This window comes from Anastrepha obliqua, chromosome 3 (assembly GCF_027943255.1).
Source record: "Anastrepha obliqua isolate idAnaObli1 chromosome 3, idAnaObli1_1.0, whole genome shotgun sequence".
NCBI lineage: Eukaryota > Metazoa > Arthropoda > Insecta > Diptera > Tephritidae > Anastrepha > Anastrepha obliqua.
The window spans coordinates 30,113,281-30,128,000 of NC_072894.1; the positions used below are offsets into that span (position 1 = coordinate 30,113,281).

At 36.1% G+C, this 14,720-nt stretch overlaps 1 protein-coding gene across 1 annotated transcript in view; it reads left to right on the forward strand.

The window, feature by feature from the left end:
* The window catches only part of LOC129241904 (neuropeptides capa receptor), a 134,570-nt gene that overhangs the window by 100,986 nt on the left and 18,864 nt on the right, over positions 1-14,720 (forward strand). Inside the window, exon 7 of the mRNA XM_054878455.1 lies at positions 11,488-11,632. Coding sequence (XP_054734430.1) covers positions 11,488-11,632 — 145 coding nt within the window. The remainder of the gene's footprint in view (positions 1-11,487; positions 11,633-14,720) is intronic.

Below are 14,720 nucleotides of genomic sequence, written 5' to 3' on the forward strand. Positions count from 1 at the left end.
ATAAACTAAAAAAAAATGTCGTTAAAGAAAGTAGGTTGCCCGTTCATAAAAGTCGTGTTGCAGTGCAGTGCCTCGAAATAGTTCATATTATCCGAATAATTCAAATTTAAATCTATATATATAAAGGGGCTTTCATCCTACACTGGGTGATTGGCCGAGCTCTACTACTTCTTTCGTAAAATCTGTGAAGAATCAGAAGTTAAAAAGAAACCTTTCTTTAGCCGGAGCTCTGTAAAAGCGAAACTATTTCCTTGACTATTTAACACACTGAAGTACACTTTAGCATCAACATTAAAAGACAATCGTTATTCATATTTCATACAAATTTAATATGTTTTTTTTCTATAATTGGCGCTTACTCCCTTTATTTGGGGTTTGCCTGAGCTCCTTCTCCTATTTGTGGTGTGTTAATTTATAATGATTAGGATTTTAATAGCACTAAAGGTTTCAAAAACAGATCTTGTTTCAAAAAATTTACGTGATGACAATTTTTCACCTCAGATTTATGTCGAAATTTATTCAACAACATTAGGATCCGGTACTGTGTTATAATAACAATAATAAATAGTTGGCGCGTACATTTTGTTAGGTGTTCGACCGAGCTACTTTTCCTCTTTGTGGTGTGCGTCTTGATATTGCTCCGCAAATGGAGGGTCACACAGTTTTAAGCCGCCTACGAACGGGAGATACTTCCTTTATGAGAAACTTTTTCATGGCAGAAATACACTCGGAAGTTTGCCATTGCCTGACGAGGGGCGACCGCTATTAGAAAAAACGTATTCTTAATGCTTCATGGAGATTCGAACCAACGCACTCCGAATTCCAAATGGTAGTCATGCACCAAATCATTCGGCTACTACGGCCACCTGTGTGGACTGTGTTATTATTATTATCTATTTGACCATCGTCCAGAGTCATTAACGATGTAACGACTCGAAATCAAAGTCTAAATCAGATTTCTTGCTTAATGGTATTTCAAATTGTTTAATGCTCTATTATGCACCTACACTTTGAATGAATAGCGACCGTTGATGCACTACACTAGCGACATGTACGAGTATAAATGGATACATGACTTTCCTAGGGCATCGCCCTGAGGAAAATATGAATCCTGGCATTCCGATACATTCCTGAGCGCATGGCTATACTTGGCCATTTCCGACTGGGAAATTAAAAACTAATGCAGCACAAGGAGCCGACGTCCTTTTTCTACTGCTACAGCAGTACATTGTCTGTAAGCACTTTTGATAAGATTGTATAGAACATGTGAGTATGTATTTCCTATAATCAGCACTAATTGCTGCTTCCTTCAAATCTCCTTTCAAAGCATGAGAATAATAAAGTGAATAGCTTAGCAAATCCAGCAGAATTACTTATTTAGTGAATTTGAAGAAAATCCTTTGCCATAGCCTTAAGCGCGCTTATGGCCTCCTTTTTATTCATTTTACACATGCATAATTTTAATATTTTCCTTTCTTGTATGTCCCTAATCCTACAGCGCTGTATTCCATATATGTATGTATCCATGTATTCCATATTTTGCAGAAGACCTGTACTTCTTGGCATATCACACCGAAATTTCTTGCATTACATGGATTTAGATACACCGCACGAAAAACCTATAAGACCAAGATAATTAACCATAAGCAAGCAATAAACTGTACATACGTATATTAAATCAATAACAGAAAAAATTCTCAATACCATTTGATTCTATATTTAAAATGGTGTATAGCTAGTTGGGGTAGCTGTCGCAATGACACACTTAGACCTTTCATAGGTCCATTGTGATGCCACTGGAACTGATCCTTACCCTATGGGTGCCTTTACAAACCATCCAGTAGTTTGAATAAACGACCAAAGCTTCGTTAGTTTTAGATGCGCTATTTCCGCTACATCAGTTAAAAATGTCATATCAATAGTGCAGAGCCTCCTTGTCGCTAAGCTTTCACACTCACATAAATGGTGTCTAACTACTTCCTCTTCTTCTGTATTAAGACAGTTTCTACAGAAATCGAAGTACGGAAGTCCTAACCTTCTAGCGTGGCTGGCTATTAGATAATGACCAGTTAATACCCCTATCATTTTTCTTATAGCTTCTCTGTTAAATCTTAACAAGATTTGCAATCGATCGCTGTTCCATTTCGGCCATGTCTGTCTGCTTAGTTTGCATGTTGAGAGGTTTGGCCAACTTGTATTTACCTTATTGATGGTTTTCCTATCTACAAGTGGATATAGGGATGGGTATCAGCGTCTTATCCGGTTGGAGATCGAGCGTTGTACCGGTACGGGGAAGTTCATCTGCCTTGCAGTTTCCTGCTATATTCCTGTGGCCTGGCACCCAAATATTTTCCGGCATACAATGCAGCCTCTCATGCTTCCAAAGCAAGAAAAAAGTGTTTGGCAAGGAAGAAAATACTATTGTAATTTTAGATAATCATGCTACCTTAAGCAATACTTTCTCAATCAATTTTCAAAAATAAAAGACAGGTTGATAGCGCTAAGAACCTTAGAAGTGCGACTACTGTCGAAATCTCAAAAATGTATCAAATTATTATAAAAAACTTTATCAAATTGATGTCTCAGCCACGATCGATCAAAGGAGGAGCCAGCCCAAATTATTAAGCTTCAAATTATAAACTAACCCCAATAATTCCATTTGTTTCTTAGTAATTTTGGTATTACACTTTTTCCCTTCTACAGATTCTACTTTTCTTAAAAATTAATTTAAATTTCGTGAAGTGTGTGCTTATTTTTAGATATATCATTAAAAGTTTAAATATTAAAAACATAAATTGTTAGACCTAAACTGATAATAAAAATATAAGAAATTGATTTGCTCTTAACATTTTTTCGTGTGGTGTAGTTGCTTATATACCCACACATCTCTACGTATTTGTGCATTATACGCGTACTTACACCTTAATTTGATATTAATTTCTGCGTTTGCCTACATATTTTGCTGCCCTATATTTTTGCGTATACACATGTACGTATGTACATACCTGTATATACTATATGTAGTCAATATGGTTTAAAATCGCCTCATTGCATAGTTTAGGTGTCTCGTACTTTTAGCACACCCACATATTTATGAAAATGTGCATATGTATGTATACTATGTGTATGTCCACACATACGTGTATAAGCGTCTGTGGACATGTGGTGGTATTATGAGGTAAAATGATTCTAAAACCTTTTTTAAAACACTTCTAAGGGCGCACTCGACCAGAATATAAAAACTATTGGGAGGTTGAATTAGTTTTAAAGATTTTTTTCGAAGATTTGGGGCTTTATTGTGAAAAAATGGTACAAAATATTTTATTCGAAGTATTGGCCATCGCTAGCTACAACTTTCGCCCATCTTTCGGGCAATTTCCGGATGCCGTTTCTCCAAAATTCTGGCCGCTGCTTGGCTATCCATGACTCAACCCATATTTTGGTAGCCTCGTACGAGGAGAGCCGCTGGTCCGCCAAATCGAGACTCATATGCCGGAACAAATGATAATCGGAGGGAGCTATGTCTGGACTATACGGCGGGTGGGGTAACACTTCCCAGCCAAGCGTTGCAAGGTATTTTTTGACAGGTTGAGCAACATGCGGCCGAGCGTTGTCATGTTGCAAAATAACCTTGTCGTGCCTTTTTACCGTTTCCGGCCGTTTTTCTTTCAATGCCCGGCTTAAACGCATCAATTGCAGTCGGTAACGATCCCCCGTGATTGTTTCGCCCGGTTGGAGCAGCTCAAAATATACGACGCCGACCTGATCCCACCAAATGCAGAGCATGATTTTCTTGCCGTGAATATTCTGCTTGGCCGTCGACGTTGATGCGTGGCCGGGCAAGCCCCATGATTTTTTGCGTTTTGGGTTATCGTAGTGGATCCATTTTTCGTCGCCAGTCACCACCCGATGCAAAAAACCCTTCCGATTTTGTCGCTCGATCAGCAATTCGCACGTAAAAAATCGCCGTTCGACGTCGCGCAGCTTCAACTCGTACGGGACCCAATGTCCTTGCTTTTGGATCATTCCCATCGCTTTTAGACGCTTGCAAACGGTTGATTTATCAACGCCCAATGATTCAGTAAGCTCTTCTTGGGTTTGGCACGAGTCCTCGTTTACCAATTCCCCCAATTCCGCGTCCTCGAACTTTTTGGGCTGGCCAAGACGCTCCTTGTCTTCGGTGTGAAAATCACCACTTTTGAATCGTCGAAACCAGTACTCACATGTTGAAATCGACGGAGTATGGTCTGGGTAGGCCTCCTGCAGCAATTCACGGGCTTGGGCTGTATTTTTTTCAAATTGAAGCAGAAAAGCAAAGCTTCCCGCAAATTGCGTTTCGACGGCACGAAAGTTGACATACTCGGAGCACAAAAACACTGCGTTGTTTAACTTCAGCGAAATGACAGATACTGATAAACAAAGCCTAGGGATGAGGCTTTGTCATGAATATATATTCAGTATTGCCAAGACGATAAAGTGATAAATAGCGCCATCTGTGTGTCACCTTTAAAACTAATTCAACCTCCCAATAAGAAAAACTGCACACAAATTTAAATATCCATTCTACGAAAAAAGTTGAATGGAAATAAGCCTGTAGAAATTTTTCAATAAATAAATGTGAAATTTGAAGTTTTTCACTAACCTGGATTTTGATTTATAATGGCGGAATCATTTCCCTGTCACAGCATACAAAATAAGGGAATGTAGCAGGAGCAAAAAATCATAAAAGAAAAATTTTTTCAGCGGGAAAATGAAAGCAAACAAAATTCTGAAAAGTGCGCTTTATTGTACATTCATAGTATTTAGAAATTATTATTTATTTTAGTACAAAATAAAATGGAGGTTTGAACCGCATTGAAGTGCGCTACGTGGACGGCAGCACTTGAAATATTATATAAAATTCAGCATGAACAAGAGTTTTGATTGCACTTGTAAATAGCTATAGAAGTACGTATGATTTATTTATAAATTTCCTATGCATATATATTTTTGTAGAACCTGTCCGTATTTCAAATAAAAAAACTACCAAATTTTTTTGATGTGAAACATTTATAGGCTCACTTGTAGGCTCGTTGGCGTGGCGACGCTTGCCGTGGCGACGGGTACTTATTTATATTTTTTACAAATAGTGCAGTACGTCAATCATAATTGAAATTTGTGATGTGTAGAGCTGCTGTATAAAAACAGACAAGCAATGGCGGGTGTAAAGGTCAAAAGTCATCGCTCAATATAATTTCTTTATTTATTATTTTTTTTAATTTTATTTCATAATTTTCAAGTACAAATCTGGATGATTAATTTTGCGCCACCTGAAAATTCAAAAATTCCATCACTCAAAATCATTTTTTTATTTAATATGTTTTTAATTTTATTTAATATTTTTTTAATTTTATTTAATAATTTTCAAATACAAAACTGGATGATTAATTTTGTGCCACCCGAAAGTGCAGAAAATTTCAGCACTCAAAGCACACTTCAAAAAGAATTTCAATTGCAAATCAACAACAATCCAAGAGAATCTACTACCAAATATGGAAAAACAATACATGCTGTATTTGTGAGATATCTTGATAATATTTCATCCAATACTTTTGTAACGTACTTGAGTTACACTGTGGAACAAATTCAGGTTAGCAAAAGTTAGGTCCATTCTGAGAGTGGCGGGTGAAAATAGAGGCGAAATTAGAAGACCCGTATCGCGGCGTTTGTTTATGTTAGTTCGAATTTTTTTTTAATCGGCCTTCGAAGTTTGCAGTCAAATGCCGATTTTCAGTATATTGTTTATATGGTTTTTTGGCTATAACTCGTCGACTAATTGATATTTTTTCAATCTGTAAAAGCCAAATTATTGCTAGAGACCTGTGCAATAATTACAATTTTTGAAAAAATTGATTTCGAAAATTTTTATGGTACTTATGAGGCAAAATGTTGGAAAAATTATTTTTTTTTCATGTTTTTTGAAAATATTTTCAACAAAACTAAGTCTTTTTTACATTTTGTGTGGTCTATAATATGCTTCTCAGTTTCTTAAATAAATGTAATTTGAAAAGAAAATTACGGGATTAAATACTTTGGCAGCTACTTTGACGAAAGTCACAAAATGTTCGAAAAATTAACGTTTTCCTTATTATTTCTTAATATCTGGCAAGCAACTCATTTTTTTTCGCTTTTTTTCTTATCTAAAATATAGTTTTCAATCCATGACATAAATATCATGGAAAAAAATATAGTATCAGTCGAAAATTTGTGCGATATACACACATTCATTACATAAAACTAATGTAAAAAAACCCAAAATTCCTAGTAAACACATAGTAATTAAAAATTCCCGAAACCATTAAATAAATATCGATTTCGGTAGAAGTAGTTAAAAAGGGATGTTTCAAGAATTAGGAACATTCCAAAAACAATTAAAGAAAAGGAAATGCTAAGTATGGATTAAAAAAGGGATTTTCCGAGAAGAATGCATGTTCCAAAAATAATTAAGGAAAAGGAAATTCCCAGAATACAATTAAGAAAGGGAATTTCCAGGAACAATCAATAGCTATTAAAATAATATTTGTAAACATTTGTGTTGCATGCGAACTAATTTTAAAAATAAAGATTCAGTTAAGACTCGAAACTCAGCCGAAGCTGATGTCTTTTAATTTTCGCTCGGTCGTGATAAAATTTGCTATTCATTCTTTTGGAACCTATTTCATTTATTGAGTGATTTAAGTTAAGTGTATCAGTTTCATAAAATTAACAAAAAAAAAACATTCTATAATATATATTGTATTAAAAATGTCGGAACCAACATGTAAAATGAACCATTTTTGTAATATTTGTGGACGTTTCATAGTAAGCGATGAAAAATGCGGCAATGTGACTGATTTTTTTTTGGAAATCTATAGACAATATTTCTCGCAAGAGTTTATCAATGACGTAAACTATGCCCCTAAAAAAGTTTGCTTTAATTGCTATTCAATTCTTATGCAATGGAAAAGTGAAAAGAAGAAAGCTATGCCTTTTGGTGTACCAATGATTTGGTCAGATAATAGCCCACATCAAGAAGAAAATTGCTATGGATGTACCAACTACAATAAAACTTTGAATAGAAGGAAAACAAAGAATAAAACTTATGTAGCAGTGTCAAGTGTCCAATTACCATTACCGCACTCAGAATTCGTTCCAGTACCAACATACCGAAGTACTGATCTTCAAACAGGTATCAGTACTACAACCACCCCTGCCACACCCATGGATTTCTCCTCAGAATTCAACCCTGGTGAAGTTACATCAAATAAAACATCAAAGGACCCAATCCTAATAACACAAAACCAATTGGATGGAATTGTTGCAAATTTGTGTTTGACTCAGAAAAAATCAGAACGACTGGCGTCATTTTTGAAAGGAAATAATTTGCTGACGAAAGGTACAAAAGTAACAGCATATCGAAAACGCCAAAAAGAGTTACAAAAGTTCTTCAATGTCAATGATGCAAAAAATTTCGCTTATTGCAACGATATTGAAAAGTTAATGGAGGCGATAGGGTTAACCTATAAAAAAGATGATTGGCGTCTCTTTATCGATAGTTCACTAATCAGCTTAAAAGTTGTGCTTTTGCACAAGACAAATAGAATGCCTTCTGTTCCGATTGCGTATAGCACTGACACTAGTGAAACTTTCGATAAATTGAAAGACATTCTGGAAGTAGTCGAATATAACGAACACCAATGGCGCATTTGCTGCGACCTCAAAGTAGTTTCCTTGATTACAGGCTTAACAGCATCTGGCCGTCCAAAATATCCGTGTTTTTTGTGCGATTGGGATTCACGATACGGAGAAGGTATTAAAGGAAGAAACCAGTACAAACAACATAACTGGAGTAGTCGAATTGGGCGAAAATGGCCTAATGACAATAGGCTACACGAAAGTCTTGTTCCTGAAATGAAAATTTTGTTGCCGTTGCTCCACATTAAACTTGGCATTGCTAAAAATTTTTTGAAATGTATCGCAAAAAGACCAGCAGTATTCAACCGCTTGAAAGATATTTTCCCAAGACTAAGTAAGGCCAAAATTCAGGAAGGGGTTGTTAATGGTCCCGACATACGGAAACTAATGAGTCGTCAAGATTTTGAGCAAGTTCTGACAGACCGAGAATTAAATGGATGGCTCGCATTGAAAGCAGTCATCAAAGGACTTTTGGGTAAAGAACGTGAAGAAAACTACAGGCAATCTGTTGCAAACATGTTGGCAGCTTTCGCTGAAATTGGGGTTAATATGTCATACAAAATTCATCTCTTGCATCAGCATCTTGAAAAACTCGCTCAACAGTTGCCAACTGAATCTGATGAGCAAGGCGAACGTCATCACCAAACTGCGCTTCCATTTGAAATAAGGTAACTATAGAGTGTGCATATTTTGAATTCCTAGATTTTTCTAATATCTTGGTCTAGTGCACAATTTAAACATGTTAACGATTGAAAACTATTTTCGTTTCAGGTACAGAGGAAAGAAATCTCCAGATGCGATACTCGCTGAAATTTGTTGGTGGTATAAAAACACCTTTGAAGAAGAGGAAGACGAGGAAACAGAGGAAGAAGGGGAAGACACAGATGAAAATCCAGAATATCTGTTGGACGAAATAATCGATCTCTCTGATGATGATGACGATGACCAAGACATTAGAGAGAGCAGTGATGTTGATCCACAGCCGCCTGCTAAACGGCAGCTGGCCAAATTATTAATTTAATTTATTTTATTTTTCTACTTAAAACTTTTCATTATTAACATTTCAAAATTATATTTTTTTCCATATTTTTATATTTTCTTTTTCTATGTTTCTTCAAAACCAACACTGAACAAAATTGGTAAATAAAAAATGAGAAATAAATTAATATTAAGCTCAAAAAACGCAAGTTTTGTATTATGACTGTATGCCTAAAGCGCAAATTGTCGACTAAGACAATTTTTTTTCAAATTACATTTATTTAAGAAACTGAGAAGCATATTATAGACCACACAAAATGTAAAAAAGACTTAGTTTTGTTGAAAATATTTTCAAAAAACATGAAAAAAAAATAATTTTTCCAACATTTTGCCTCATAAGTACCATAAAAATTTTCGAAATCAATTTTTTCAAAAATTGTAATTATTGCACAGGTCTCTAGCAATAATTTGGCTTTTACAGATTGAAAAAATATCAATTAGTCGACGAGTTATAGCCAAAAAACCATATAAACAATATACTGAAAATCGGCATTTGACTGCAAACTTCGAAGGCCGATTAAAAAAAAATTCGAACTAACATAAACAAACGCCGCGATACGGGTCTTCTAATTTCGCCTCTATTTTCACCCGCCACTCTCAGAATGGACCTAACTTTTGCTAACCTGAATTTGTTCCACAGTGTTATCATCGACCAATCGTCACAGTAATACCGGTAGAGGAAACATCGAATATAACTATTACTGAAGTCACAGATGAAAATATTAAAATTGTGGCTTGATATTAATATCGAATTTTGATATCACATGTAAATAAATGTTTATTAAATAAAGTTACCATTTTCTGTAAGAAATTCGTAATACTTCATTTTTTCATTAGGCTATATTTAATTCCTGTAATAATATTATATTTTATGCATATTACTTGTACACACACGATGTTTCACATCTGCCAGGCTCCCATGACGGCTCACATTTTTTATAAAATAAAATAAGTACATGCAGTATGCCCAATGGCCGACATTGCGAACTAAAAGAAAACAAGTCCAAGTGCTAAAATCAGTTCAGACCGGACTATGCCATATGTACCAGCGCATATTTTAATAAAATTTGATAAGTGCATTTTCGGAATCAAACAAATTCGAGTTATAACTTTAAATTTTAGTATTAACATACATATAAAAAAGCGGGTGTGGTTTTATCCAACCTCAATCATTTTTACAGTCTACGTCGTAAGAAAAGAACCGGTTTTTTCTTGAAACTTCAGGATATATTTCGTTCTGCTTTTTGCTGCATAATAGTCCCACTCAAGGGCAACGACACCAGTGCTAGCCCAGGTTAGTGTCGTTCGAAACTTTCCCGTAAACGCAACCAAACAAAAATGAGTGAGAAGTACGCGAAGCGTTTTCAAGCGGTATTTTTATGCACGCATTTGAAGGGCCGAAATTATCGTACGCCGTAGCTGCAATAGTAATTAAAAAATCAAAAAAGTTTGTTGTGATGTGGAGTCAGCGGCATAAAGTGTACAAAAATGTTGATGACTTTTCCGAACGCACAATTCTTGCTAAAACGGGAATAGATGTGAGTATCAACACCATCGAACGTCGACTGAAGGAGGCGGACATATCATACCGTCCCACATCATCACCTGTCACACATAATGGGCCGCTGTAACCGTAGATGGGCGCTCTCCAATCGTTTTCGTCGAGCCTGGCGTCAAGGTTAGGTTAGGTTAGCCTCTTTGGCAATAAGCCACGCATAGACTTTTTGGTCCCTAGCGATACCAGATGGAGACCGACCTCTCCTGGCGTCAAGATAAATGCGAAATATTATCGGGAAAGTATTTTCGAGGTTGTTTCGAAGCCGTGGGCAGACAAACATTTCGGTGGCACACCATGGACGTTTCAGCAGGACTACGCACCGTCTCAGAAAGCTCGAGTGAACCAAAAATGGCTAATAAACAACGTTTCGAACTTCATAGCGTCCACACAATGGCTCTCAAAAAAGATTCACCAGTATCGAGGCGCTGAAAAAAACCATTGTCCGCGAGTGGGCCAAAATACCTGCAAGTCCCATTCGGGTAGCTTGCGATTCGTTTCTGGACCGTCTCAAGGCCATAGTCAAAGCAAAAGGTGATTATATCGAGCAAAAGTAAATTGATTCTTGATTTTGTATTGTTTTCATACATTTTTTTCTTCGAATTGAATAAAAGTAATCTTCCAAACTAAATTTATGGCGTTTTTAATTGGTTACAATTCGAGTGCTGGACCCTGTACTAAGCACTAGCAGTTGAGTTTAAAAACTGCAAGTGTTGGTAGTTGTCATGGAGTGCAGTTAGCATGGGAGTCGTGTGTTAACTTATATGTATGTATATTGAAGGGCTTTAGAATAAACAACGATTTTAGCTTTTCCATTCTATAAGGGGCTTATCAAACTGTATATTTTGACTTTAATCTCGAGAATGAAATGAGTAATTTCCTCTTGGGGTTGTGATATTATGCACCTTTTTCTGTTATACTCGTAGTAAATCCATGCAAGTGAAAAATATATCTGCGTTACTCTAAAAAGACAAACCAGCTGCTGACTAAAACCAGCTCAATATTGTCATCACAAAACACCTCAGTGTTTAAAGTGCTCAGTAGTGTCTGTAAAGTACCAAATAACTTATACATAAATTCATATATCTATAATTATACACATTAATTGTTTACATTTGTATAAAATACTTCTATCGCTTGTGCATCTCCCTCTTTATCTTTGTTTCAAATGTCTCTTGCAGTTGCTGTTGTCGTAACATTTTTCATATGCTGGCTGCCTTTTCATCTGCAGCGACTATGGTTTCTCTATGCCAAAGAAAATTACTATTTTCAAGAAATAAACGAATGGATGTTCTCTATAGCCGGCTTCACCTACTATGTGTCGTGGTAAGTATTGTGATAAAAAATTATTTTATGTCTCTCAACCTTTTTTAAAACAGCGCTTTCGATTTCTTTTTAATTTTTTTTGAGCGTCTGTTTTGGGGCTTTTCCCAATTAATGGCACATAGATATGTATATATATCGTGAGCAGATCTACAGACCGACAATGAAATACGAAAAAAAGTGAAATATTCGACCACTAACAAATATTTCACATTTTCAGTTTTTTTTTTTTTGTAGTTGGAAAAATAGTATTTCTTGTCTGGAATTTCAAATGAAAATTTGATTATATTTTTGCCAACTTTCGACAACATCGTAATCTGCAGACCAACTCATACAAATACATTCATTTCGATGTTGCTGCAGATAGATCTGGCAAATTTCTCATCAGGTCAAATTTCAACTGCGTATGCATACTTTTTCAAGAAAGTTTTTTCTCTATCGGTAGAGCCCGCCGCCAACTACATTTATTTTACGATTAATATTCTTTATCTACCCTGCTAACTCAGTGAAAGAAGAGAAAGCTATAAGTTTTTTGGTCAATCACCTTTTTTTGTCGGGACAAACTCAGACACCATTGAGTCCATTGTACTGTAATCGGGTTTCCTCTTTAATTTTCTTTAAATCTACTCGACCTCTGAAGAAATCTGAGTAGATCTTGTGGTGCCAAGGAGCCAAGGCGGTCGCTTCTTAACACAAGAGTGCCATGAAGGGATTCGAGCGAAGGCCAGGCAGACACAGAAAGTGGTTTGCCGTCTCATCCTTCTCTCCACTTGCTGGGCAGAGTGCACCGTCTGCGATGCCTACCTTTTCGATGTGCTTCGCCCATAGAATCAGTCAAATCAGCTGCCTACAGTCCCTTCTGCTTAATTTTAGATATTGGATACGAAAATTGTTTCTGCTGTTTCACACGGTAACATGGATCCAACAGGGCGAATTTTCTATAACTCGGCGGTAAGCATTCGATCAAATTTGAGGATTATGTTGACTTTCAGGTCATCAATCGATTGCGGTTTATTCCTCTGTAGAGATTTGTGACTTCATAAAAATTTACAAGAAAAAGTCTAAAGGGGCTGTCTGTCCCCTCCGCACTCTTCAATCGTTATATAATTTTATTATTTCCACGTACTGCACAATCGGGTAACTTGAGATCTCAATTTTGTATTAAAAACAGATTTTACAGACCCCGCCAAACCATTATGTTGCAATAGCCTGTCAACAACGATCCATCTCTGGTGTCCGGAGGCAGAAACAGGTTTTAAATTTACGGTTCCTCTGAACCAGGATCTCGTAGTGCACGTTCGCAGCCGAACCGTATTTCAAAGCCAATTATTCGTGTGCACTGTGCATCGTAAATTTTTGTATCATACAATATTCGACATTAAGGTGAATCCCCAAGTGAAGATTTGTTTCGATTATGGGCCAAAAAGTGGCAAATAACGCACGACTCTACGACTGTGACTCAGATGGACATCGAGAACAAATTTACATGATAATTTGTTTTAGTCTACGCGCAAGACAACGGCTGCTCTAAAACTTCGAAAAAGTATTGGGTATAAAATATTGAGAAAGAACTTAAGATTTCCCTCCGCAAAAATTCCAATTTTGCAAGCTTAAGCCCAACGATTACAATTTGCGTAAACTTGCTATACAACAGTGGAGTGATTTCCTACGGCAAACACAATTTTTTTGGAGTGATGAAGCCCATTATCATTTAAATGGAAGTCAACGAGGCAAAATATCTCGGAATAACTCTTGATGCTAAACTGCGTTGGATGACGCATGTCAAGAAAAAGCGTTAAGAGCTGCAGTTAAAAACAAAAAACCTTCTTCATCTTATTGGCAGACACTCTATTCTGTCAACGAAAAACAAACTGCTGCTATATAATCAAATTTTTAAACTGGTCTGGACGTAAGGCATTCAGCTATGGGGATGCTCAAGCGAATCTTGCATGACTATTATGCAACGATTCCAAAATAAAGTGTTGCGCAACATCGTCAATCTCGAACTCCATCGTCATCTTGGTACTCGTATGCTGCTCGTCACTGACGAGCGAAAAAGTATGCCATGGCTCACAGACAACGTTTAAGTACACATGTCAACGCTGAAGCATTGGCTTTGCTCCAGCCAAATACTCATCGTCGGCGGCTCACGCGTAAAACAGTTTTAGACCAGATTGGCACCCAGTAGCAGATGCGCCTTACATATTTATACATTCATAATGAATTTATGAATATTGAAGCATCTTAGTTTTTCCTTTTTTTAATATATATGTTCAATAAAAATTGCTTGTTAGTCTCTTTATTTAGTTGTACTAGTTGTACAGTTGTTGTTCGGTTTATACTTTAAGATGCGTTGATAAAACAAAATCATCGAAGGCTAGTAATTTCTGTGGACGGTGTCTCTTGTCGGCGTAAAACGTTTTTAAAAAATAAAATCCACCTTTGTCATCTTAGTAAAAGTTATTAAAATAAACTTTTATCATTAGTAATTCTCTTTTAATTTAGCTTTTCATTCCTAATTACGCAACCGGACACCCTGTACATGCATACTTATATGATAAAAAGCGCAAGGCAATACCTCACAATAGGTTTCAATCGTTTGGCCCTGACATATGAACCATTAGACGTAAAAAGTTCAAACCACTGGTTTTTCAAAAAAAAATCGAAGGATCTTATTCGAAAGAAGCGATCATCATTTTTTTATTTAGTGACCCAAAATTACCCTAAAACCCATTTTTTTTGTATGTGCATTCGATTCACCAAAATTTTTCAAGTAATGTAAAACTGAATTAACTGAAAGTCTGAATGTGGGCGTATAATGCGGCATATATGGATATACATACACGCATACACATATGCGAGCAATTAACAAATAATAATTATCAAGTAACGCTCCCTGCTAAATAAATATATTTACAAATGGCTTTTTCATGTTTGTAGTGATAAAACCGTCTAAATCTCTTTATCGGTGCAGGAAAACAAAATTATGCGGTAATAGTAAGCAAACAAAACCAAAACTGTGTAAATATTATAGTATTTTTTATTAAGGAACTCTAATTTTTTTATCAGATAATTTGCAAAATATGTCTTA